Source organism: Pogoniulus pusillus, chromosome 26 (genome assembly GCF_015220805.1).
Source record: "Pogoniulus pusillus isolate bPogPus1 chromosome 26, bPogPus1.pri, whole genome shotgun sequence".
NCBI classification, from domain to species: domain Eukaryota; kingdom Metazoa; phylum Chordata; class Aves; order Piciformes; family Lybiidae; genus Pogoniulus; species Pogoniulus pusillus.
The window spans coordinates 6,501,714-6,528,763 of record NC_087289.1 but is presented as its reverse complement, the minus strand read 5'-3'; the positions used below and the strand labels follow the sequence as shown (position 1 = coordinate 6,528,763).

The window sequence follows — 27,050 nt, the reverse complement described above, 5'->3', positions numbered from 1 at the left end:
GATCTGAGAAGTGCTCCAGAAACTTGCCTGTTTTGCAAGCAGCAACAGTCGCTTTGGCTTTTCTGTTCCCACCTGTTTGAGGGCAGCCATCAGTGCCACAGCTGAGCTGATGGGTTCTGTGGATCTTCATCCCTCAGCACAATGATGAGTATGATCACTTAAAGCACCAGTGAGGGTGGGCCAAGCTATTCTGAACTGCATACAAAGTGGACAAAAGTCTTTTCTGCCCTGCAGTCTGGGTTAGAAAGCCAACAGCCTCCAACTGCAAGTGCTGGTGGCCACTGTGGGGTGAAGCACTGTCCTGAAATGTCAGACACAGGGAGGTTCACTCTGGGAATTTGTGGTAGAACAATATGTTGGTGTTTATACACATCATCCTCTACCCCTAAGCATCCTGCCTCCCTCGACAAAGTTAGCCTTGCCTCTGAAATCCTTGCCAGTGTTGTAATTATGAAAGCACAGATATTTTAAATGCAGTTAAGTGTGCAAGCAGCAGCAGTTTTATAGTTTAAAAGCTCTGCCTGTATTTATGTAATTGGGTTATAATCATAGAGGAGGAACTGAAAACCTCACCCTGCACTGATGGAAATGTCAGAGGTCCCCTCACCCTGACCCTTGTGCGAAGCTGCCTTGGATGAATTGCACAGGCCATGGCCAAGGAGAACACTCTAAACAAGCAACAAAAGTTCCTTTTAAAACATTGTGGGAGTTATTTTAATTAGGTCACTTTGCAGATCCAATTCAGAGTTTGCTGCATACATTTCATGGCAAGCCCAAGCTTTGGGTATGAAGTGAGAGCAGCATTTGGAAAATGGGGATCTTTTTAAATGAGGTTTGTGAATATCTATATGGCTGTAGCAGTATGAGGCTTAATCTTTATCAAGTCCATTGAATTTGAGGGAAAAAAGAAATGCCAGTTCTTGTTTGCTGTGAGACAGAAGCCAATGTTTCAATTTTAAAAGATTCACCTCTGAGATATGCTAAAATGATCTTCTTTTCAGAAGCTGCTATGCACTTCACCTTGCCTGTGAGGACAAAGTGAGCAAGTAGGAGCAGGGGCAGGGTGAGCATGTGAGGAGGTCAACAGCTCCAGCTGTTGTGAGGACAAAACTGCTCCAGCTGATGGAGATTGTCTGCATTTAGTGGGCAGGGGCTGAAGGTACAGAGGTAATGAAGATGTTTCCTCACAGAGAAGTCTGAGGGGTCTCTGTTGCATTATTGCTTCCTTCCCAGCCATTCTATTGCTGTACTTTAGGAAGATTAATTTCATGAAGTTCCTTATGGCAGGGAGAAAATTGAAATTTCCAGAAGCATGGGCTAAAGTATAGCCACACTTCATTGTCTGCAGTTGCATTCAGGTTAAAGTTCACCTGCTCTGAATGTACCTTTCTAAAAGCTTTCTTACTCTGTTGCAATTTAACAGCAATCCTTTCAATGTCTCTATTAACAAGTATGTGCTGAGGAGTACAGATATTTCTACCAGTGCAGTCTTTACATCACAACTTGAAGCTATGTGACGGAATGTGCAAGCTCTTTGGAGCAGTCTTTAATTTTACTCCTATTCAGAAGTGGAAAAATAGGCAGGGACAACAATGAACAAATTTAATTTTCCTTCTTAAAGCCTGCCAGCTTGAACAATCTTTTGCTGCATTTCTTGATGTGGCTATTCACATTCTTCTGTGAATTCAGACTAGCTGTTAGCAGCCTCCAAATAAAACATGGTTACATGGAGATTTACCTTGGCCCCATTCTTGCTTGGAGACACGAGACATGGAGCAGCCAACTGATTCAGCTCATGCTACATGTCCTATTCCAGTCACTGCTTCCCAAACAAGCTCACTGCTGTCCAAAGTAATGGGATTGTTGCTTTAGCTCAAGATGTAGGAGATTTAGTTCTGGTGTTTGTGTCAGTGATCAATGAGATCAGGAAACTGCCTCTATAGGGCATTCAAAAGGCCTTTTATTCCCAAAGAATCAAACCCAGGCTTCTGTTAAGTGCAGTAAAGGCTGCCATCATTAAAACTTCGAGGCTGCAATTTTGGCCACAAAAATGTTACAGTAACACAGCTGGTATTCAGTCCTTTCTGTCAGCATTGCCCAGCCTGCCTTTTACTTATTTATTTACTAACTTTCACAAGTGTCCTGTCTTTCTGCGTTCCATAAAGCCTCAGTGTTTACAGTGTTTATTCATCTGAGTCTCAGCTTTCACTTTTTAAAGATCTGCTGTGCGGACAGAGAGTAAGCAGAAACGTGGGCTAAGGCTGATCCTCACGGGCAGAACCAGAAGGCTCATAAAAACGCACATTTAAAAAGTCAAACCGTGATTTTTTTAAAGAGGGTCTCATGAACTTGAGCTCCCATTTACGTGTCTCAAGTGCCTAGCGTAGACCGTACTAATGACCGCCAGGGTCAGGCCATGATTTGATGCAGAGGTGCTGTTACATCCCGAGCCAGAGAGCACTGCAGCACTCTGCTCTGATGGCTTGGGGGAGGAGTCCTCTTTCCATTTATAATAGTCCTGTTTAACCCTCATGGCCCTAGCGCTGCCTTCTGCACCCTGTTTACTGTGTGTTTCATTAAGGCCAGAGGACTCATCCTGTTGCTCTCGAAGTGCTTAGCCCATCTTTGGCTGGATTGGCTCTACAGGAAGAACAAAACGTTGCCTAGGAATGCTCAGTGTTTAACAAGAGAGCAGAGCTGGGCTTTTTCAAACAAACAAACAAACAAAAGCCAGCAGCTCTCACTTTGGCATGGCCTTGGCTGGTTTGTTGGTGGCATCGCCCCCCTTGTCTTCTCGACCCCTTTTGTCAAACATTTGCTATAGCGTTTCTCAACCCGTGGCTTGGACACCCAAATTCCCAGAGGAATGCACAAATAATGCATTCTGCACCATCACAAAACAGCTCACTTTGTGCAAAGCTCTAGAAAAACGGGTGCATCGTGGCTCTTTCCCAACCTTCCTGCTTCACTGCCCCTTTTTCACTTGGAGAAATTCCTTTAGCTTCACCCCACAGGGGCTACCCAGCAAGAGGAAATGTAACCTTTCTCCACCCAGCAACAAGAATGCGATGGTTTTGGAACGCTTCCCGTTTTCATGTCGTCTCTGTCCAACATAGCACAGCAGTTAACACTGGCCGGTACCTTCTCCCTACGCTTCAGGTAGAGCGATGTGGAGCCCGGGAAAGCCCTGCCTGCAGCTGCAGCGGAGGCAGGCTTGTCAGGCCGCTTAGCTCGGAGCATCCACAGTACTCTTTAATGCCTTTCTCTTGGCTTCTTTTTTCAGAAACACATCCATATATCAAGACATTAATTCATGGTTTATTGTGAACAGCCAGGTTGTGTTTTCAACTCCTCCCTTCTGCGGCCACCGCCGGCATGCACCGAGGGACGGCGCAGCCACGGCCTGCCGGGGCTCCGGGACGAGAAGCGTTGCCCTCGGCCGGGGCCCAAAGAGGGAGGAAGAGGGCTGCTGCCGAGCGCCGGCGGCCGCCTCACCTCTGCACTCGCACGGCCCTGGGACGCCTTGCTCGGGCTTCCCGGAAGAGCAGCGCAGGGCCGGGCGTTGCTGGCCCTGCCCGCGACCGCCGACCCGGCGCCGCTCCGCGGGCGGAAAGGCGCAGGCGCGCTGCCCCCGCCGGTCGCTGCCCCCCGTCCGTCGCAGGGCTGACGCGGCGGCGCCGGCGCAGCGCGCTCCGGTCCGGCGTGTGGCGGCGGCGGCGGCGGGAGGGGGGCGGAGCGCGGCCCTGGCGGCTGCCGGGACGAGCCAGACGGCCCGACGGCCAGAGGTGAGGCGTGGGGCGGTGGGCCCCCGCGGGCCCTGACGGCGGTCGGAGGTGGCTTGACCGGAGCTCGCTGTGTGCTCGGCCCTGCCAGTGCAGGGCAGCGCGGCCTGGTCAGCGGTCGCCAAGCCCCGGCCGCCAGCTGAGCCGGGAGAGCGGTTGGCAGTTCCGTGCCGATCTGGAGCTCCCCGTGGCACCGCTCACCTGGGTTCGCCCCGACTCCGGCGGCCGGAGACCGGCGGGTCAGGAAGCGTGGGTGCCGGACGCTCGCCGCGGCCGGGAGGAGGCCTCTGCCCCTGTGCTGCCTCCTGGCCCTCTCTGCAGTCCGGCCTCTCCTGCCCGCCGTGTGGGGGCTGGGTCCTGCGCTGGTTCTTGGCGTTGTCAGAGAGGTTTGACAGGGCTAGCGGGATCAGGGAGTTTGGGGAGCATCCTGGGGCAGTGCAGAGCCGCTTCTGTGCCACTGCGTCCTGCGGAGCACGCATCGGCTCTCCATAGCTGCAAGACTCGCAGAGTCAGGGCGTCGATGGGAGCTGGGCAGCTGTACAAAGGGATCCTTAATTGTTGCAGGAGGGCTTCTTTTTCACCGGGCTCTCGAACCCGCTTTTCTGCCCCAAGTTGTCTTTTGCTCACAGAGATTCCCAGCCTCTTTGCTGTGTAAACAGAGAACCTACCTGTGCTAGTGCTATTTGCTCTTCCATCCTTGAACCCTTCCAGACTGGGTTGCACTGGTCAGGCAGGGGTGGCTGTCACAGGTGGGGTGCTGAACCACGGGCAGGAACAGCAGAGCTGTGTACCTTTGCTGAGTTTAACTGATGTGCTCTCCCTACAGCCATCTCCAAACTAAACTTCTTGCTCAGACGAGAAGCAGAGTATTTGGTGATAGTCTCACCTGTACTTATCTCCGTGTGTGTCACAAACACAACTAGAGAGGTAATCTGGTTTTGAAAATTGCAGGCATATATATTTACTACTTGAGAAATACACTGTATCTTAAGGTAAGCCTTTAGAAAACATCAAGGAGACCTTTGATCCCAGACATGTGCAAGGAAGGACCTTAACTGAAATTTTGGGTTCTGTTCCCTTAACATGCCATAGAGAAGTTTGATGAACTTTTTTCAGCTATTTCCACACTACTTCTGCCTTATGGAGGCACTGAGGAAGGAAGGGACAGAAGCTTCAGTAATACTTCATTAAAATCATACTAATGCCTGAATGTTGAACATTATTTATGTCTTCATGAAGTCAGAAGTTACAGAAGTAACTTTGGGTTCTTTATTCTGGAATCTTTTTCATCACTGATTTCTGACAGTATTTCTCATAAATGCTGTTTTATCTGATATCTGAGATACACATACCTCCACTAATCTAGTTTAGCTTAAAGCAGGATGTTTCTGTAAGTGTATTATAATTATCTTGCCAGAAATAAATTTGGCACATGTGTAGCTAGCTGGGGATTTGTTCCCAAAAGCACTAGTTGAGGGAAGGAAAGAGACCAAAGTAACTGTTAGAGTTTAACCCATGCAGTGTCACAGCTGAGATCATTGACTGTGTGCCTTGCAGTGTTCCTGTGAGTTGGTAACTGGACTTCAGCCATTTCTGCATGGCCTTGTGTTAATATGTTATGCTTGTCAAAGTGTGTTTCTCTAGGTCTTGTTTCACCCCTGGGACAAAATGTTCAGTTTTGAGTTCACAGAACTGTGGTGGGCAGGTCAGAAAAGGCAGCAAAGAGGAGATAGTTCCCAGTGCTGTGAACCTGTGTTACTTCTGCATGTGCTAATTGAATCATTTCAGACTTCCTGACCTTGTCAGCTTTGCTCTGGCCACGGGGTGGTTTGCAGAGAGACACCCTTCCCCAGCTTCCTCTCTCTATTTCCAATTTTGGATTATAGTTGGGGGAGGACAGGCATCTTCTTGCACAGCGTATCTCAGCTCTCTAACCTCAGGCCTGCTTTCTCTTTTGTGCTTATCTTTTGTCCTTGAGAGCCTGCCCCAGATCTCCACTGTGAAAGACTGAACTCGTTGGGTGTTGCAAGAGCTGCTGCCTCCCATGGGAGCTGGTGATGCACAAATTAAACTGGTGCCCACACAAGGTCATGCTTCCAAGGCTGTTTGCATTATTTACATTACTGATGCTCTTCAAAATAACTTTTCATATTTTGAATGGCAATATTAAAATCTAGGCAATATTAAAATCTGGGAAAAAAAACAAAACAGAAGAGCTTAAGAGTTAGCAAGTGAGCTGTATTTGAATTACTCGCCAGCTGCATGTGTCCCTTGATCTGCTGGCCACCTGGATGCAGTCCTAGATAGCTTGTGATGAGCTAAGTAAGAAGTAGCTGTGCTGCTGCAGTGTGATGGGTTTGTTCAGAATATGTGTGGGCAGAAGATTTCTGTGGTCTGATACTTCAGGTGCTAGCTGGAAACCTTTGGTTAGAGTTCTGTCAGCATTGCCTTTCCCATTTCTGTGCTTTTCACTTTAAACCTGCCTTCCCTAAACTTGTCAAAAATAAATAGGACTGCCAGGGATTAATTAGCCATTAAACTGTAACAGGCTTAAAATTGGTGAAAGATGTGAACATGTAGTGTCTTTTCCAGCTCTTTATTTCCCTGAAGCTGCAGCCATCTAAGTTGCAAACAGAGTGAGCTGCTAATTGCTCTGGTGAAAGTAGAGCATGTATCTGTGCTGAGTTTGTTACTTGGTGAAGAACCAAGAGCCTCCTATTGCTCCATTCCCCTTGTGTAGGTGTTTAATGAATTTTATAGGTAAGTTTTATGTCAAGTTGATACAAGGTCATGCTCACTTGCAACTTACCAGAGCTCTTGGGGCTAAGTCTCTAAGCTGAAAACTGAGTGGCTCCCAAATGTGGTTTTAAAAGCTTAGAGTACAAAGCAAATTTATAAACAGAATCTGCCATTAGTACAGAGCTGTAACAGTATGGGATTGTCTTTGTCCAGTGCAAAAGAGTTTGTGCCTTTTAATACTTAATCATTTGTACATGATAAATCAAACACAGCCGAAGGGGTGAGGGCTAATTACAGGAAGTTTCTTTCACTTGTGGTCTTTGTGATATGTACATTTTGGGCTTTTCTGAGTTTAAGATTTTTCTGGTGTAGTCTTGGCAGTATCCCTGTGCAGCAGAGGCTCATACTAGCCAAACAACTCTTTTATTGGTGCAAGTTCCCCTACTTCAGAGGTTCTTAATTTGTGTCAGTGTATGGGGCAAAGATTGGACTTTCTCTTCAGGTTCTTAAACTTTGGGTGGTGCTTGCTTTACTTTCAATTTCAGGTTCCTCACTTCTAGTTCCTTCTCTAGGGGTCCACTTTTAAGCTGTCCTTTTGCCCTGCTGATTAATATGGCCAAGAAAAAAAAAGTAATAGTTTTGTAGCAGTGATGGAAAATAAGTTCTTCACTTTTAATTAAATATTTGCATATGGATTATCTTTTGTCAGTCTAAGTAATGCTGCTATTAGAAAAGTGAACTGTTTCAGCTCCTAGGACTGGGATTAACTGCTCCTTGGAGGCCTTTGCTTTAAAAGGATCCAGACTCAAAATTGATTATGTTTGAAAAGGAAGAGGGGAGAGTATGAAAAGTTTGCTTGGATTAAATGGCTTAGTCAGTTTTCTCCCCATTTTAAGGAGAAAATTACTTCTACAGAGGAAACTTTTCAATAAGGAGAAGTTGGTGTGTGCATCACAGACAAACACAAAGTATTTTGTAATCCTGTAAGTTACAATGTGAAGCATTTTTTAATGATCTAACTTAAAAATGAAGCAGAGCAACAGGTGGGTAGAATAACTCTTCCTTTGTTGCAGTTTAAGAAGCTGGATTTCATGATGCTGATGTGCAAATGAGCTATTTCAGTTGCTGTTGCAATTGACTGAGTTGTAACTGTGGCACCACTCTTTGTCTCAATTCCAGTTCGCCTCGGGTTGTTTTGGTTATCAGAGCTTATCTTTGCTAGACTCTAGTTCGGTAGTTTTCCATCTGTGACCATTAAGTAGTCTGCTATGGGTGAAACAATGACAAGTGCAGATGTTTCAGCTCCTGTGTATTTTGTCTTTAGAAAACCAGCAGTTGCTCAACCTTCTTGCGCTTCTGAGGCAGTGCTGTGCAAAGGATGTTCTTGTTGGGTTTTTCTGTGGCAGAGCCAGGAGAAAAGTGATGACTCTGAAATGTTCAGGAGTGTTCATTGTAACAGGCAGATGTATTGCACAGTTACTGGTCACACATTGGTGGGACTCTTGAGAAGCAGTGAAACCATTGCCACCTTGGAATACTGAAAACTAGCCATGTTGTCAGAAGCTCCATGGATACATAATTCTGTTGAGGACACTGCAGTGTTGCTGGGTTGGTTTGCTTGACCTGGATGGAAGTGTGGCTGGAATAAGCTGTTCTAGCCAGACTGTGGTTTGGCTGATGTTTGCTGGGGTTGCTCAAGACATGTTTTGGAGGTATCACGTGCAGTAGACAGATATGTAGAGTTTGTAGTGTAAAAGCAGGCAGGAACTGGATCTAGCACAGAGAAATATGTCAGTGCTAGAAGAGCAAGTATGAGAAAATTGCCATGATGAGATGTTATGTCCTAATTTTTATAACTAAGTTGTGTGTAATTAGCAGGGGGTTACAAAAGAGCTAGATCCTGTTGCAATGCTTACACTGTTAAGCTGTACTGTCTTGCACATCTCTGTCAGGGGGTGTAGCCAGGTTCCTTTCTGTGTTGTAGGCAGTGAATTGTGGACTCCATTCTGCATGGTGTTAATACCCTCTGTGAATGTTAAATGCTATTCATTCTTTATCCTTTCTATATTTCTCCTCCCCCTCCTCCATGGGAAAACAAATACATTTTTAAAAGTCACCTCCTGTTTATGTCTAAGATGAGTAGAGCAAAAATGTCGAAGAACTTTTAAAGTCAGACTTTTAAATACCTCTTTTTGTAGGAGCATAGCATTCATATTTGCCTTTAAACTCCAATTGTTAATGTTTTATTTCCTCTTATGGGTTCCTTTATTTTCAGCTAGGTGATGGCTTCATGCAGTGCTTGGGACAGACATAGCTAAGGGAAAACTGGTTATAATATTTGTCTGTAAGTCAGAATCAGTTGGATAGAGCTGGGGAGCAGAGCTCATTTCTGAATTTGAGAATAAACCAAGCTGTTGTAAAATACAGGATGTGGTGTACTTGATGAGGCTGGGTCAATTTGCATGAAACGTCCAATGTCACATCCTCAGCTGATACCTTCCCTTTGTGTTGTGTGAGTCTTCTGCCTTTGAATTAATATTTTGAGTTATGTTGTGAAGAAGAATAGATATTACTGTGTAGGCTTTATGCTCATCTGATCTCAGATATATCCTTATTGTACACTTTGCCCAGTAAAATCCTGCATCTCAAAGTGATTTTTTTAAGGTGATTAACTGGTGTCCTGCAATGATTTTTTTGGGGGGTTTGAGTTATTTTTTTAATGCAAAGATAAACACTGACTACAGAAACTAATGGTGGTGGTGTCGTCATATGGAGTCAGCTGTTGCTATAAATGTAGATACTTCAGAGTGTCATTCTTCTAGCCAGACAATCAAAATTTCTATGGCAGTGTGTACGTTCTGTTCCTTTAAGGGAAGAATTTGTGTGAGCATGTGAAGTGTCTTCACACAAAGTACCTGCTAACATTTATTGCACAAGAATAAACATTTGCTTTGTACCAGGCTGCTGGAATTGGGTACCTGCACACACTTGCTGACTAACTTGGACTTCAAAGTTTTATTTTTCAAAAGCCTTTTGAGGCAAACTAGTTAACTATGCTTGCTTGGGTATTGAGAGAGATTTAACCTCAGGCTAGAGTCAGAAATTACAGATAGGGAGTGTGGGCTGGGTGGGGATTACCTGTTTATCATTTCACCTCAAGGGAAGGTAAATGAGAAGAGGCTGTTTATGTGCTGGGCCACTGCAAATGTTGCTTCTTTTCAACTTCTGGTGCAAATGAGAATGTCCTAGGGAACGTGGGATTGTGTTTGGAGAATGATAGATAGGTGTGTTGCCTGAGGAATGTGTCTTAGTGTTTTGCTGTTATGTTACAGTCCAGATAACCAAACTAATTTCCTTTATTCTTTTTAGCTGCTTTTCAAGATCATAATGCAGCAGAAGAATGAAAAACCATAGAAGACATTGGCTTTGGAGAAGAAGTCAGTTCCTGTCCTGGTCTAGGAGATGGACCACTGGATTTGGGGAGCTTGGAAAATACTGCTTCCAAAAGCAATTTTTCCTAGCTAAGAGAACAAAACCAAGTACTCAACCAGTTGTGAGCTTAAATCACAGCAAACCGTACAGCAGTCTGCAGTGCAGAAGAGCGCTTGAGCACCAAAGCAAGTGGACTCCTGATGTGCCTGTAGATGCAGAGACTTATCAAAAACCTACTGTTGAACCTTACAGCTTTGCTTACAAAGCTACTGAGAGCAGAAAGCATCTTGTCCCTATTGCAGAGCTGAAAGCTTACGTAGAGAAGTAGTAAGAAAGCTCAACAATGAATAATTTCTAGTGAAGATCCCTTGAATGAAGAGTTTAAGTCTCACTGTTTTTTAATATCATCTCTGGCAATATCCATTATGTCTCCTGTGGTACTCTGGATGCTGCTGCCTTACCTGTAAATAAAGGTGGTTTTGAATATAGCAGGGAGCAGAGCAGTAATGGTGAGGGCAAAGCAGTCCCAATAGTTTTAGACAACTATAAAAGGAAATGCTGTTGCAAAGGGAGTGGAATGGAACTTGTGGCCCTTTGACAACTGTAAAGAGGTCCAAATTTAACCATCATAGTGTAAAAAAGAGATTTTCCTTTATGATGCATAAGAAACTTTCTATGGTTAGGTCTTGGTATAGAATTATAAAATCCCCAAAACTTCGAGCGAAAGGCAAAACCTGCAAACTGGGAAAAATCAGGCCAAGGTGGGTGCAGAAAGGTACAAGGCACCATCGAGAGCTGCTGCAGCAGGATTTTGAGCGTAGATTGTGTAGTTGGCTTTCCTACTCGAAATCTAAAAGCAGACGTCTCTGGCACCGGTACAACTCACCAGGTATGAACAGTAACACACCCAAATCTTCAGGTGAGAAGAGTGCAATACCTGCACCTGCGAACAGTCCCACACAAGATGTGTTACCAAGTGCTGAGCTGTGTTCTGAGGAGCCAGAATCTGGTAGGCAGGAGAGCAGTGTGGATGCTGTCTTGCCAGAACTGCATGCTAGAGCTTCTCCAGAGGCAGAGACCTTGCACCGGGTGGAGATCAACGGGGCTCTGGCAGAGGATCATTGTTCTGACGTCATAGTCTCCACTACAGGAAAAGAAATTGCTGTTTCAGATCAAGAAAACACTGAATCTGATGAGGTTATGGGTGTAGATGGAACAATACCCCTGCAGTCCTCCTTGCAGATTTCTGATGTCAATGACAATTTTGCAAATGGACCTTTATCCATGGAGATGGCACAAAATGAGGACAGCTCTAGCCAAATGGAAGTAGAGGACTCCTTAAACCTGGACAATTTTAGTGCAAAGTTACTAGATCATCCTTATTGTAAAAATCCTCTTGAAGAACCTTCACCAGAAAGCACAGGACTGAAATCAGGAACTCGGAAGGGAGGCAAAAGGAACAGTCAGAAGTCTTCTCTGGTGGATGATGAGCAGCTGGCAGCATGGCTTTGTGGTATACCTTTTACATATTTTAAGGCTTCCAGGAGTTGCTGGAACTGCTGGATGTATTGTGGAGATACATGTTGCATTAGTTCCCTTCTTAAAAGTGTTCTGTTTGGGGCTTTTCATTGAGAACTTTAAAGGGTGCTTAGCATAGCGCTTAATGATGCGAACGTGCAAAGAGGAGAGCTGCATGGAGGAAAGACAAACCAATGCTTACCTGACAAGCTGTTCTGAGGGATAGTTGCATGAAATTTAATTTAGTCGGAATCTTTGTGGGAAATTTTTGATAGGCATTAAAAAATGTCTTTGATCAGAGTTTCAGAAGATGATGTGGGGTTAAAACTTCTGAACTTTTAAATGGTTGACAATCATGACTCTTAAAAATCTTTAGCTTTTTAATACTTCCTCCCAGCTGTGCCCTCTCTTCTCTTGCTCTGTCTTAGGCTGAAGCTAAAATCACTTAATGGAGTTTTAGTAGGCAAGGATTGTTGTCATTTGGATTCCTCTATGACTGTTCATCACGTAGGCTTATTGGATCTTACTAGACTACTTTTTTTAAAGGCAAGATGAGTCTTAGCAAAGGTTCAGCAAAAAAGGCTTTGGGATTTTTTTTTACTCAATGCTGAGCATGCAGCATTTGATAGTCTCTCTAAAGAGGGACATACTAAAAATAGTAACTGATGTCTTATGTATAGCAGCATATAGTACACATAGTAAGAGGCATTAAGCTCACATGTTGTGCCACCTAGTACTGGTAAGGTTCAAAGTTCAGTGGTGTTCCGGTAGCTGAAGTCTTCCTTTGGAGAAGTGGACTTCATACGTTCCTGTAAATTGGAAGCTTGTGTCAATTACTGTTACAGGAATTGTTTGAAGTTTGGCTTGCTCCAAGTTTTCTGCCTACCTTTTTACCCTTCAATTTTGCAGTTCATTCTCTAAAGCAAAACATGAAGAAAGAGACATCAAACCTCAGAAGCTGATGTAGCTTTCCACATCCCTATCTGCAGGGTAGTGTGGGATGTGTTTCTCTGTGACCCAGTGGGGACCAGGTGCTGTGTGAGAATCTGTGGTACCAAAGTGAACACTTCTGCAATGGAATTTTGAAGTTTGTCCAGTCTTTGTTAACTATCAAGAACCAAGACTTACCAGAGTCACAAAGATTAAAGTCTTTTAGTCTGATAGGCAGTCATGTTCTTGAGAGGCCTAACTTAAATGAGACAGGGAGCAAATGCATTAAACTTTCCCATACTCAGCAATTTTAAGAGAGTTCTTACCTAACTTTAGCATGAAGGTAGATGAGACCTGTTTCCATTTTCTTCAGAGTTGAGGATTGCTTTCTGAGGGTTGAAGGCAAGTCTACACTATGTACATATTCATACCAATAGTATAGCACTTCTGAGTTTTCTCAGATGAACAACTGAAAAATAATTCCAATTTTGGTATAAATATGTACAGGAGTCCTTGTCTGTTTAGAGTGTTGTTCACAGCTATCTGCACCCTAAAAGATACTGCTAACCTGGCAATAATTCCTGTGGTACATGCATGAAAGAGATGCAAGCGTTAGGGATGCTCTCAAGTTTTGAATTTCTCTGCAGCAGCTGAACAAGGCTGTAGTATTGAGTGCATTCTGATGTGCTATTAGATGTCAAACAGAGCTCTGTGGTAAATCCTGTTCGTGATGGGTGTCTGATCTTGCACCATGTCTGAACTTCATATTTTCCTCCTTGAGTTATTCAGTTACATCAGCCAAAATGAGGTCAGAGTCTAGCTAAAGATCTTCTGGAACTCTATTGCTGTTAGTTGTAACTACAAGAACAATCCTTCCTCTCTGAGTATGAATAAAAAGCTTTTTAAAATGGTATGTATTAGAAGAGAATAAGGTAGTCTTACATGCCCTGTGCATCTATCTAGACAATCTAGCCAGAGTGAGGAATATCCTCCCTGTCAGAGTCTGCCAAGATGTAAGGGATGAAAGCTGTTAGCCAAGTGTGTGGCAGAGCTGTGAGGAAGGCTATCTTCTTGTGAAGAATGCTTTCTTGTCTGATTTCACTCTTCAGTCTTCCCTTCCTTCTGTCACACATCTGGCTTTGCTTGCTGTATCTGCACTCCTGAGCTTTTTGTGTTTTGTTGTTCATCTCCGTATTTTTGTTCTTCTCTTACTGCTCTGTTTCTGGCATATATTTCTATCAGCTGTTTCTCTCATCTTGCTAATTCCCATCCTGATCTTTGTAACTTTTCAGGAAGTACTCTTAAAGCTTTAGTAATTGGAGAGCTCATTATACACTGCACTGTCCACTTATGCTCCCTGCACCACACTCCAGCCTGAGAACAGTCCTGGAGTTTGAGTTAGTGCAGTTCCCTGCACTCTGATCCCAGATACAGGTTTCTGTACACAGAACTTGTGTTTGGTGCTGCATTTGAAAATTAATTTTCAGAAAGCTGGGCAACTTGGTCTTTTTTGCTTTTATTCACCAGCAAGGGTTGAAATCCTTTTTCCATTCCCTTTCATTCTCAAAGTGGCTTTGAAAGCTTGGGTGGGATTTATGTCCCCAGTGTTCCAGTCTGGTGTTTGAGGAAAAAAAATCCAATTCTCTTTTTTTAGTTCCTCCAGCATTCATGTCTTGATTATTTCCTAGTTGATATCTTGTTCCTGGTGTTGTGGTTGCCGAGTGTTTTCCCAGAAAATGTTGGTCTTACACATCTGTCCTTAAATGCTATCCTTAGGAGACCAAGGGTAAATGAGTTAAACTTGCTGAGAGTCTGTCTGGTGTCTTCACTGTTTGCTGTGGTGGCAGCAGAGGAGCTAAAAAGTTTGCAAATACTCTGCCAGCCAAGATTCCTTACATTTGAGCATACCATGGGCGCAAGTGACTGGGTTTTCAATGAAAACTCTGGCAGAAATTGATGGCTTTTCATGTTACATTAAAATCACTTCATATGCTCATTGAAATAGGCTGGAGAGTGGATTCTCCTGATAGCACTGGTATTTGTTTGATGTTTGTATGTGTGTATATGCTAAAGTGGAGTCTGATCTTTTCCTGTGAAGCTGAATGATCAGATTCCTGCTTTTCTATTTTTGTCCTTCTTCCCCTACCCTACTTCCATTTATTGTTCCCAATTTGAGGTTAGTTTTCTTATCTATATACTTGCCATATGTGGTTCTATGCATTGGTCAGATGCAGAATGATTGTTGTTTGTAGTTGTAAGAACTGAGTGCTTTATTGGACTTGTGAATTTGGAAGGGGTTTTATATGTTTGCACTTTCATTTTTCTGGTATCTTTAAAGGATTCCTAGATGAAGTTATGAAGAAATATGGCAGTTTAGTGCCACTCTGTGAAAAGGATGTCATGGGAAGATTGAAAGAAGTCTTTAATGAAGATTTCTCCCATAGGTGTGTAGCAGTTTTAAATTCTAGGCTTTACAGATTGCTCACATTGCTACTGCATGCTCCACGTCTAACACCTAGCACAACAGAAGTCTGTTTGACATGACCTTGACTTTTTTTTTTTTCCTCCTTCTACCTTCTCAATCTTGTTTTAGAAAACCATTTATCACCAGGGAAATCATGAAGTATCGGGAAAAACATCCAAAACCCTCCACTTGCAATTTCCGTGTCTTCTATAATAAGCACATGCTAGATATGGATGATTTAGCTACACTGGATGGCCAGAACTGGCTGAATGACCAGGTCAGAGCTGCTGCTGTTTATGTGCTTCCTTACCTGTGTTTTTAGCCTACTTATATTAGAGTATCATTTGTTTACCTGCTATACTTATAGGTGGACTGTCCATTACATTTGAGAAGTGAAGGAAACAGTGAGCAGCATGTACAGTGGCAGGTGCAGTAAGTCTGGAAGGCAGGAGGTGTCACAGCTTTCCTTCTGAAGAAATTATGTTACAGTAGTTTGAGAAAATACTGCCTTCCCCTACAGGTTTTAGTATATTCCTCTAGCTCCAAGCTCGAGCAGATTACAAGGGCAGCAGAGTGAAGCTGCAGCCTGTCCCTCAGCCAAAAACCCAAGAAGGCTGCAGTGCCTGGGGCATGCCCTGCTAAACTTAAATGGAATTAAACTGTATTTCAGATTGAGGCAGGATTCAGGCAGCCAATTACAGTCTCTCTCTGGGCCAGTCACTATTAGTTCCAGAGTGCTTGTCCTTCAGATCAAAATGTTAACTATAATTGCTTAGTTCCTTGTGGTAGTTTTAAGTGTGAAAGGCCCTGCATTTTACAAGAACTTGTGAATTTGGCTTCTGCAGTATTATTCTGATGGTGTTCAAATATTTGCTAACTCTTACAGGTAATTAACATGTATGGTGAACTCGTCATGGATGCAGTCCCTGAAAAGGTGAGGGCTTTTCTTGTTATGCAGAGGTACCTAATGAAGGATTGAGAGGGAAGGGTGAAATATTCAGTGTTTCCTACAGAGAATAGAGATTTTTAGCTCAATGATGTTCTGAGTGGTTCCATTATAATTTGTTGCTATTTGCTACTCAAATTTTCTTCCTTTCCTGTGCTAAAATACAATTTTCAGTGCTTTTGCTCTTCTTCCAGGAACTTACTTGATTAGCCCTGCAGGTGGTCTCTGTGGTGGCCTGATGTTGCTGGGGTACCTGTAGAAGACAGGTGCCCTGTTTTCACCCATCCCACTCTCCTTTCTCCCTTGGAGGTTTCTGTCTTCAGCTCATCTACTTCTAAAGTGCTTTATCCATGCCCTTGCTCACCAGTCTGGTGTTTCAGCTGAAATTTCTGATGAAGATGGATTTCTGCTGAGATGACAAACCATGAATGGTAGCAGCTGAACCATGCACATGTGCTGCTTGCACTCACCCACCCGCCCACCTCGCAGCTGTGGGGGCCATAAGAGCTCAAACTGCGTCAGCTGCCTGCCTGGTGAATGTGAATTGATGCAGAGCTTCTTGGTTCCTCGGCAGGACTCTTTGGTTTGTGCATCTTCAACAGAATGCTTACTGCTTTCCAACTGGAGTGTCTAACTTGGTGGCAGTTTGAAAAAAAGGAAAAAAAAAAATTAAGGAAAACACACACCCCCACACCCCCTTCTGTGGCTAAATTTGCAGCAGTGGCAATTATAAAAAGCCATCTGTTTATTAGTAGAGCTGAACAATTTTCAGGTGAGACCACAAAGAGAGAACCAAGATGGGCTCTGCAGAATGTAACTCTTAAAATCTTAAAGCTCAGAAGAAAGAATGTTCTTGCTTTGATTGGTGCTGATGGTGATTCTTCATTAGTATTCTCTGTACTTCCCCAGTGTGTGCTAAGGTTGTGGTATTGGAGATTGTATCTGTTTGCTTGTGTCTGCTTTTTCTTCGTAGTGCGTAATTGAAATCCTCGTGGGAGATTTTGTACTGGTACCTCAGAAAGGAGTTTTGAAGTCTGTTGGCATAGCTAATGGGTGTTAGGCTGTGTTTTCAGATGCTGAATTTTCTTAACTTCTTTTTCAAGTAATAACTCCAGACTACTACCACCTCTACACTGGCAGAATTATTAAAAACAGATGTTGCAGATATCCATTGGTATTAATCTGTTCCTGTAATTGCAAGAAGCTGAGCACGGGGAATAATGGTGTTAACCTGGAGCTACATAGAGGGTTTTAACATAAGCCTACTTTTTTTTTTTCCATAAATATAGGTGCTTAGTTACAAAATGGATGTGATGTAACTTAAAAATGCTTTTAAATAGCAGGAGTTTGGGGTTTTTTTTTAGTTTGGAGCTGGTCATTCAAGGTGAATACAAATGGCTGTGTTGTTGGATTGAATCTCATAACTGGTTTGATCTATTTTTTATGAGAGCTTCCAAGCAACTAAAACCAGAAGTTACTCCCTTCTTTACTACTCTGACTTTGCCAGTCCAGTGTTCTCTTCCTTAATCCCTGTAAAGAACAACAAAACCTATAATGCCTTATCCTGCTGTTTCACTCCCAAGTCTATCCCCAACAAAAAATTAAACATGATACACCTGGAGATACAGAAGTATAAATATAAATGCTGCAGTGGCTCACATCATGATTGCAGGGAAACAAGGCTTGCTTTATTTGCTTGCTGATGAGCAGAAATAGTTTAGGCTTAGCAAGGCCTCTGTTTGTCCCTACTGGCGTTTTATTTCTAAACCTGCATTAATTATTGCCTCATTACAAGTTGTTTCGAACTAATTATGTTGGGGAAGGGAAATGACACTGCATGAAGATATCTGTGCTCATTTCTCCTCTCTTTCTTTTCTAGGTTCATTTCTTTAACAGCTTTTTTCATAGACAGCTTGTAACCAAAGGATATAATGGGGTAAAACGATGGACTAAAAAGGTATCCTTAAACTCTCTGCGGTCAGTGCTCTGCTGCTTCTGGGTTGGGTTAAATCACTACCTCAAAACTGGGTTACAATGCGTTATCTGCAAAGGAGCTATGCAGAATGAAAAGAGATTCATAAAAATAGTAGAGTGGCACTATTCAAGTTAGTATGATTATGTTGTGAAAATATTCTTTAAGTGGCTTCGTCTTCAACGCTAGGTTATCTCTGTATATGTTCATGCAGGCTGTTAATTCAGCTGCATGAAATGTCTCTTAGTGCTGCTGACAGTGCCAGGTACACTAATCCACGGGAGAGCAGATTTAATTCTGCTTCTTCCCTTTATCTCAAACTGGGGCTGTTTGGTAAAAATCAAATTGTTACTCTAGAGTAACATGCACAGGTACTAGAAAGCAGAAATTACAGAGCCGTAGTTAATAAGCCAAATGCTTGCTCACGTGACAAAGTTCACCTTGCTTCCAAGAACCCCTGCTGCATCAGGGGTTGTCAGATTTTCTGAGGTAGCTAATACAAAGACCAGTGCTCTCTTTTGGCTTTTTTTCCTGTGAACATTTGTCCTTTCTAATATGGGAGATGAGGCAAGAATAATCAAGGGCCATGTTTGAATGTATGATCTTTCTGCAGAAGCACTTAAATAGCACACGTCTGTGAAATGCTAGAGATGAACTCATTATCCAAATATAAAATCTGTTCATATAATTTATTAAAATCTCTTTAAAGAGAGACTGAGTATTGGTGCTTAATATTCCCAGATATGTTTTTTTAATGTTCTTTTTCTCCAAGTTTGGCAAAAAACCCAAAAGTGAAGGTAGATTCTGAACCTGTATTCCTGGTGCTGGTGGGGAGGGTCTAGATGAGAGCAGGACGCTCATTCAGATGTGCACTTGAGGACTCTAAAAAAGGAATGAGAACTAAGCAGCTTTCATTGCAAGCATTCAGTAGACTGCTGCTTTCTCCTGCAGTGTGCAGTTGAGGGCAACTTGTTTCTGCTTTTGAAACACACCATAGTATTGTACCAGATTTTATCAGTGTGGTCTGCTGGGATACAGGAGTCTGGATCCTACAAGGACATGCTCCTCTGCATCTGACTGCGGTGGTTTCAAAGCTCCAGTTTGTCCCTTCTGGCCACTGATCAGGTTGGCGCTCTTGCTCTGACCTGCTGGCACATCTGCTAGCTGGCTCTGTGCAGTACCAGTGAAACAAATTTAGGTTGCCAATGTTCTTTCTCTACATCAGGGCATAACTAGAGACACTTCCAGCTTTTGGCTGCCTCTTTCCACTCTTCTGCTACAGGTTTGCATGCCTGCAGCAATCCCACAAGAGTCACGTGAGGCCCCTTGAGTTTAGCATGGCTGTGCTGTAGCTGGACATCATGGAAGATACAGTTCATTTATCTTACTCCAGTTTTCCTTTGTGGTCTCAGCTTGCTGCTGGCTGACATCTCTTTGCTTCCCTCCAAGAATGATGGATTGTTGTTTAGCGAGCATGCTGTAATCTGGTCAGGAAGCAGTTTCTGCAGGTGGGAGCAAGGATTGTCCATGCTTGTGACAAAGTACTGTTGTGTGCAAGGCTCAGCTGATAACCATTGTGAATGCTCAGACCTTTTTGTGTCTTTAGCTTCCTACTGTTACTCAAAAAATAGTCTTTTCTTTCCTATCAATGACCTGCCTTTACTGGTGGTGCAGTGGTTATGTACTGTAGGAGTGGCATAGTGCTCAGAAAAAAAAACAAAGGCAGCATAGAAATCTTCCCACAGGATGAATTAATTTAGATCAGTATTCTATTTTTGCTAATTTTCTGGACTGTATCGCCAAAACCCCAGTAATTAGACATCCATTTTGAGAGGAGCTGGGATAAAGAAGATCATGAAAGGCCCTGGCTTGGCTGGCTTCCAGAAGCATAAGGGCTCATCTGCCACCCAGACACTGGGGGTGTTGTATCTGATCTAGTTGTTCTGTACTTTAAGACTTTCTCCCTTGTTTACTTGCCTATGACCACAGTACATCTGCTACAGAGTTAAGTTCAAGAAAGGATGAATCTGTTCTGCCTTCACCCTGTCCTTTCTTCTGCTCACCAAAGCATCATGCACTCCTCTGCCTTCCTCTGATGAGTTGCAGAGCCTGTGTTATGGCAGAGGGAGTCAATCTGCACCAGCTTGATGGTTTTGTAATGGGTGGTTTGTAAATCACAAGTGCTTCATCTGTCACCTGTCCATGATGCAGTTCTGACAGAAATTGGTGAGCTTGGACTGCAGGAGTATTGTTACTGAAGATATGTAGCTAACTCAAATTGAAGCACAGTGGTGTTACCATCAGTGCTTGGGAAATCAACACAGGCTTTAAGGTTGCAGCATGAGCAGGATTTTGCCACAAATACAGTGGTGACTAATGTTGGTCCTGTGCACTGCTCCTTAGTCAGTTTCTGGACTGTAACTAGATTTTTGTACCTGTTAGTAAAGTGTGAATGAGATAGATGTGAAGAATGGGGTGAAAGAGTGTACTCAGCACTGGTTAGGCCACACCTTGAGTATTGTATTATGTCCAGTTCTGGGCCCCTCAGTTTAGGAAAGATGTTGAGGTGGTTGAACAAGGGCAGTGAGGCTGGTGAGGGGGCTGGACCACAGTCCTGTGAGGACCAGCTGAGGGGGCTGAGATTTTTCAACCTGAAGGAGGCTCAGAGCAGACCTCATTGATCTCTACAACTACCTGAAGGGAGGTTGTAGCCAGGCGGAGGTTGGTCTCTTCTCCCAGGCACCCAGTGACAGAACAAGAGAACACAGCCTCAGACTGCACCAGGGCAGGTTTATGCTGGATGAAAGAGATTGGCCACTGGAATGGGCTGCCCAAGGGGGTAGTGGAGTCACCATCCCTGGAGGTGTTTAAAAGGAGACTTTGTGAGGCACTTAGTGCCATGGTTCAGTGAATTAGGTTAGGTAATAGGTTGGACTTGATGATCTCAGAGGTCTTTTCCAGCCTGGTAATTCTGTGATTCTGTGAAGAGGGGAAAGAAGACTTCGGTTAGGGGATAATGTAAAGGAGTTTTAGATACTGAGAATCTTGCTCTACTGCATTCTGTCTGTTGAATTGTCTCTAATGTATGTTGTTGTTCTTGCCAGGTGGACTTGTTCAAAAAGACTCTTTTGTTAATCCCCATTCACCTGGAAGTCCACTGGTCCCTCATTACTGTGAACATCCCCAATCGAATTATTTCATTTTATGATTCCCAAGGCATTCATTTTAAGTTTTGTGTAGAGGTAAGTGATGGCTGTGTCTGCAAAGCTTGGAATGTTGGGGGTTTTTAAACAAAACACACACCCTCCTTTTTCTTTTCAGCTTTAAACTTTAAATGCAGTGTGTCTGTTGTCCTGCCGTGTATGAAATGAGAATCAATTTGTCCTGCTGAGGAGTCTAAAGCACAGACCTCAAGGGTCACACCAGAGCTGGGAGTTGAGGTCAGATTGCCTATTGCCTAATTAGCCTGACCATGTAATCGGCACACCTTTTGTGGCTCTGTCTTATCACTCCCATGAAGAAAAGGGGGCGCAAAGCCAAGTGCCATAGGGAACCAAACTAGCCAGGAAGAGAATGTGGCAGTTCTTTAAACTGCTGAGGGACTTGTGTTTAGGAAATACTAAATCGTGGTCCTTTTGAGGGGAGTTTGCCTAAGTGAGAAAACAGGTCTGAAGATGCTGTAGTGCTGCCCAGCAGGGTTTATGTGTTACTCTGCTGTTAACAGTGTGTTGCCTTTTTCCTCCATCTGCTCTGGTACAGGGTGTGTACCTCTGATTATAACCCAGCAACCTTTCAAAGCTGCAGCTTGAACACTGCAGTTAAATTATCAGTCTTCCTGGTAGAAAAGCCGCCAGAATTTTTTTGCTGGAACTAGCAGATTGTAATGACCCTCTTACAAAAGCTAATTTTGTCAACTTAATTGCTTGCTTGATGCAGTAACCCTTTACTTTTAACTGTGTGGAGTTGTTGGCTTACAGAAGAGTAGTAATTATTGTACCCAGGAGAGTTCCCAGCTAGGACTTCTGAATGAAGATACCATTTTCCTGCTGGTGTTTGCTGAGGATGAGGCTAATGTTTGTTCTGGGAGCAAGAGACCTCATGCTCTCCAGCTTCTGAACTTGCAGCTAAACCTGGGATCAATCTCAGCAGCCGTAGTCTCTCTTACAGTCTTGCTAAGAGGCCTCTCCCATGTTGCCCACGCAAGGCATTTGCACTTAAATGTCTCACAAACATGAGAGACTTATTCTTGCCCCTTGTAGAGGCAGCAGGGCAAATACCCAGAACTGCACTGTGATCCATCCACTGAGGTGAGTGTTAGTGTGCTAGAGTGTGTTTAAATTGTGCTGTAAACCAGCAGCCTGTTTCCAGAGACGTAGAAGGATTTGCTTAACCCAAGACCATGGGCTCATTTATCTTGCTTCCTTCTCTTCGCTTTTGTCAGACTATTTTTTCCTGTATGTCACTAAAACTCTCCCTGGAGCTTTGTTGATTAGCTGCAGAACTGAAAGTGTCGTGTGCTGAGATTCAGGCAGGAAAATGCCATCATGCCGAGCATAAGGGTCTTGGTGTCAGCCAAGTAAGCTGGAAGGGAGCACATGCCAGGCTGTATTGGGTCTCTCTGCTTGTCTGAGGGCACTCTGAGTGCCACAGCTAGTTTAGTATTGAATATACCAGTGTTGGGTAAGGGGTGTTAAAGCTCCTTTTGATAGGCCAAAATGAGCCTTGGTGGTAATAGACACAGTACCCACCAGAGTTCATTTCTTTACCTTTAGATCTGAGCTCAGCTCCCAGTGCTTAATGCTTACCTGAAATTTGTCCTCGCTGTCAAAAGGATACCAGCAAACATGTCAATGTCTTTCTCTTGTTCTTTAGATGGTGAATAATATTGCTGCTTTTTTTTTCCCTTTCCTTTTTAAAGAACATTCAAAAGTATTTGCTGACTGAAGCAAAAGAGAAGAATCGCCCTGAGTTTCTTCAGGGTTGGCAGACTGCTGTGACAAAGGTAAATGGCAGCACTTTGAGCCCTGGAGTCTGACTTTGTGGGAGATTTCAGGGGACTGCATCTTAACCTATATATTTGTACAAGTACTAAATTGTTTTATGCTGAGCACATGGAGGGTGCTAGAAGTGACACAAGTGGTTCCACATGGCAGTCAGAGCTGTCGCTCATTCAGCTCCTGCTAGGTCTCATACTTTCTGCAGCTGACTGATCTGAAAGTAATCTCTGGGCAGTAAAATACATATGCAGCAAGACCTGTAGCCCGTGCCCATATTGTCACGAGGTCAAGGGCTAAATGAGCTGGAGGCTCAGCTTCCTCACTTCTGTCAAAAGGACTGTGCTGAACCGTACCAAATGGATGGGATTTGGTGAGGGAATGAAGAGGGTAATGCTGCTACTGCCTGTATTTCATATTTGCTGTGGATAAAGGGCTTTGGTCTCCAGGGCTGTTTGTGGCACGTTGCATTTGATCACAAGTAAACAGAGTCTGGCAACAATAAAAAGGAATAACTTGTGTGTAGTGTAAATGAGGGAATGTGTGATTTGCGTAGCCATCCCATAATGGCTTCAAAGATATAAACCAGGTCATTGCACACTAGACATACTCCCAGCAGCTCCCTTCTCGCACAGATTTATTTTTAGAAGCTGATAGAATGATGAAATGGTTCCTCTCTGTACCTGTGCACACCCCTGTGCAGTCAGAGTTTGCCCTGTGTTCTGTGAGGTTAGATGATCAGGGAGTTGAGGAAAGAGAAGGACCTTTTCTCTTTGAGTGCCAAAGACATAGCAGCAGTAGTGAGTGGGACTCGTTAGCTCCGTGTACCAAAACTGAGCATGTTTGAAGAAATAACAAAGGTTGAAAGTTACCATTTGAGAGGCTGCTTTGTTGAGTCTTGTGACTTGACAATGTACCACTCTTTACGTTCTTTGAGACCCTTTCATGTGGCTGGGGTAGGAGAGCCACTGCTGGTAGCATGGGTGCTGAGAAGAATCTTCCTCTTGGCCTGTGTAACTTTGCTGATACAGTTTGGTGCTGTGTAAAGCAGATAATGCTGTACAAACATTTATTTAAACTAATTGAGAAGCTGTTCTGTGCAGGTCAGTAAAAGAAAATAAACTCGAAAGAAAGATTTGCAATTTGTTTTCTGCCCTATACTATATATTTTTCTAAATGTTAGATGTTTTCCTAGCAAGGTGTTGAGTGTCACCTTGCAAAAGTTGAGAGCAGAGTAAGTAATTACAAGTCCAGTTCCTAGAAGGGACATCGAGATGCTTGAGCGTGTCCAGAGAAGGGCGACGAGGCTGGTGAGAGGCCTTGAGCACAGCCCTACGAGGAGAGGCTGAGGGAGCTGGGATTGGTTAGCCTGGAGAAGAGGAGGCTCAGGGGAGACCTTATTGCTGTCTACAACTACCTGAGGGGTGGTTGTGGCCCGGGGGAGGTTGCTCTCTTCTCTCAGGTGGCCAGCACCAGAACGAGAGGACACAGCCTCAAGCTATGTCAGGGGAAATTTAGGCTCGAGGTGAGGAGAAAGTTCTTCACTGAGAGAGTCATTGGACACTGGGATGGGCTGCCCGGGGAGGTGGTGGAGTCGCCGTCCCTGGAGCTGTTCAAGGCGGGATTGGACATGGCACTTGGTGCCATGGTCTGGCCTTGAGCTCTGTGGTAAAGGGTTGGACTTGATGATCTGTGAGGTCTCTTCCAACCCTGATGATACTGTGATAGAGCTGCAGAGTGGCTAGCTCTGAGAACAGGATACCAAATCCTTTCACTGAATCTCCTTCTAGTCTTTAAGCAGGACTTGGAGAATGAAAGGATAAGTAAAGGTCTAACACGTTTCTTCTTGTTTCTGTTCCTCTTAGTGCATTCCACAACAGAAAAATGACAGTGACTGTGGGGTTTTTGTGCTCCAGGTAAGAGTCCTGCTTCTCAAAAATCAGCAGGCCTGTGTTGTTCATGTAACGTTCTGTTTTTTGAACCAAGACTTTTCCTTTCCCTCAGTACTGCAAGTGCCTCGCCTTAGACCAGCCTTTTCAGTTCTCCCAAGAAGATATGCCCCGAGTGAGAAAAAGGATTTACAAGGAGCTGTGTGAACGCCAGCTAATAGACTAATAAAATGCAGCCAACCTAATTTCTCTGGCATTTCTGACAAGTTGCAGCTGGTGTTTGTGTACTTGAATTTCTGAAAACTTCCGTGAATTTTGAGCGATTCTCAGCTGAGTGGTGTGGCCACTGTTGTTACCTCAATTTTTTTTTTTGACAAGCTCTTTAGCTGGCAGAATATCATAGAGCTGCCACAAAATATTCTTTATGTCAGTTTGGTTCTCTTATGTTCTTTCCTGTATTTAATATTTATTATTTCAGCATGCATATAGGCAAAGCATGCAACTAAAACCATAAAACTGTAGATTTGGTGCACCTTTGAGATGTAGCTAGAAATGACAAATACAGGTGATTTTTGTCTGGAAACATAAAGATGCATGATATGTTTTCTGATGCAATAATGCTTTGAATGTATCAAAAAATAAATTACAGAAGAAGAACAGCTTAAACCCTATTGGATAGTTCCATTGTCCCTGTCGTATCTGTATAATGAGTTACCACTTCTTAGGGTGGCTAAAAATCATTTGCAGATTTAATTTGTGGAGACCCCCTTTTTGCTAATAAAGTCTGTTCTGTTAACACTTATCCAGCTGTCATTATCAGCCTGTCCCTATAGGTAAAAAGCAGCCTTTGCACAAATAAAGCTTCAGCACTTGTCTGTGTAATGAAAAGGAGTACAAAGTTGTTCAGTCAGCCAGATTGATGGCATGTTCCTATATGCTGCAGGAATCTCCATGATGTGTGTATTAAGGACAAATATAAAGCTGACCCTGAAGAGTCACAGCTTAGATACTAAGATAAACTCCTTGGCTGTAACTGTTTAAATCTCAGATGGCTTTGGCTTATTTTTCAAGTCCACAGTACACTGTGAAATGTACCATTTCAGCATCTCTCCTTTCAGCTCTGTCTTCAAATGAGCCCCTTTCAAGCTTGTCATGGTTAACCTCCCATTGGCTTTTGCCTTTGTTCAAATATAAATTAATTCATTTCTGCTGCATCTGCTGTTTGATTGTCTCAAACATCCTTAGTTTTGTTTGCGTTCGGTAGCACGGATGGTGGGGAGTAACGGTACGTGTGGTGGGTACTCTACAAACACAGCAAGCTACTGTCATTCTTCTCTGGAGGACTGGGAGTCCACCACTTAACTTTGACATGTCACTGCACTGGAGATGGATAAGTGAGAGCAGTGGAGCTTGAGCCTTTTGGGATTAGTGCCTTCATCTAGGATGCTGAAGAGAGCTCCTTTTGTTTGAAGAGATTGTTGTATGGGACTGCTACACCAGCAAATGTCTTCCTTGTGTTTTTCTGCCAAAGAAGGGAGTGACCCCAGAGGAAAACTATTTCCAATGCTAAACATCATCTGTTGCACAGCTTCACTCTGTCCATAGCCTTGCCTTCTGATGGAGGAAAACCACTTTGACTTTCCTGTCTTGCAAATTAATTCAGGCTTGAGCTAAGCCAGGTGCAAATCTCTCTTAGATTACAGGAGGGAGCACCAAGCACAGTCAGGCCAGAGTATGGAAGCATATGCACTCTGTGCTGTGCTGGAGTTCTGCAGTATCCTTGTGCCTTCCCCTTTCCCCTTGTTGCCAGCTGGCAAGGGCTGGCTTTATTTAGCAAGAAAAGGAAGGCCTTAAGCACTTGGTTGGGTGATTTAAATAAGGAACTTACTGAATCAGAACCTTGAGACCCAGACTGGCTAAATGTACATTTGCCCAATGGTGTGGTGCAGAGTCCCCACAACGTGTGGTTTTCTGTTTCCCTGAAGTGTTGCTGATGTGAACAGCAGCACCTTGTTAGGGTAATGACCGTGAGCAGCAGGGGGGGACTTCCAAGAAATGTTTAACTTGAGATGTCATTTCTCGTGTGCCAGGGTAGAACCTGTGAGTCAGCACTGCTTTTTGTCTTCTCTCTGCACTGCTATCACGTGAATGGTCCCCATGCTGCCATGCTGAGCTGATCCAGATTAAAAGTGACTCACCAAAAAGATTGCTCTTAACCCAGAGGACAGAGGAGTTCTCACTTCACTGTAACTCATCGCTGAATGTGTATACCAGCATGACCAAAGAGGCAGAGTTGGGTGGCCTGAAGGAGACATGAAAGCAGCGCCAGCTTTGGGTGCATGTAAGTGAAGCTACGTTCTCAAGCATGACTCCCTGCTGGAAGG

At 43.8% G+C, this 27,050-nt stretch overlaps 2 protein-coding genes across 2 annotated transcripts; both read left to right on the top strand.

Moving 5' to 3' along the window:
• The first annotated feature begins 2,814 nt into the window (after window positions 1–2,814).
• Window positions 2,815–3,821, top strand: LOC135186728 (uncharacterized). The gene is made up of 2 exons (XM_064164704.1): window positions 2,815–3,159; window positions 3,284–3,821. Exons 1-2 carry the CDS (start codon window positions 3,095–3,097, stop codon window positions 3,819–3,821), a joined length of 603 nt encoding a protein of 200 aa, XP_064020774.1. The 5' UTR covers window positions 2,815–3,094.
• Window positions 3,710–25,880, top strand: SENP5 (SUMO specific peptidase 5). Its single transcript, XM_064165484.1, has 10 exons — window positions 3,710–3,785; window positions 9,891–11,466; window positions 14,740–14,845; window positions 14,995–15,142; window positions 15,752–15,799; window positions 17,691–17,768; window positions 20,888–21,025; window positions 22,702–22,785; window positions 24,643–24,693; window positions 24,782–25,880. The coding sequence occupies exons 2-10, from the start codon at window positions 10,509–10,511 to the stop codon at window positions 24,890–24,892; spliced, it is 1,722 nt and encodes a 573-aa protein (XP_064021554.1). The 5' UTR covers window positions 3,710–3,785; window positions 9,891–10,508; the 3' UTR covers window positions 24,893–25,880.
• The last annotated feature ends 1,170 nt before the right edge of the window (window positions 25,881–27,050 follow it).

Coding starts and splice junctions, on each gene's coding strand:
- LOC135186728 (XM_064164704.1), top strand. CDS start 3,095: ATGTCGTCTCTGTCCAACATAGCACAGCAGTTAACACTGGCCGGTACC. Junction 3,160..3,283: donor ACCTTCTCCCTACGCTTCAG/GTAGAGCGATGT, acceptor TTCTTTTTTCAG/AAACACATCCATATATCAAG.
- SENP5 (XM_064165484.1), top strand. CDS start 10,509: ATGCTGTTGCAAAGGGAGTGGAATGGAACTTGTGGCCCTTTGACAACT. Junction 11,467..14,739: donor GCTGGCAGCATGGCTTTGTG/GTATACCTTTTA, acceptor GTATCTTTAAAG/GATTCCTAGATGAAGTTATG. Junction 24,694..24,781: donor GTGGGGTTTTTGTGCTCCAG/GTAAGAGTCCTG, acceptor CCTTTCCCTCAG/TACTGCAAGTGCCTCGCCTT.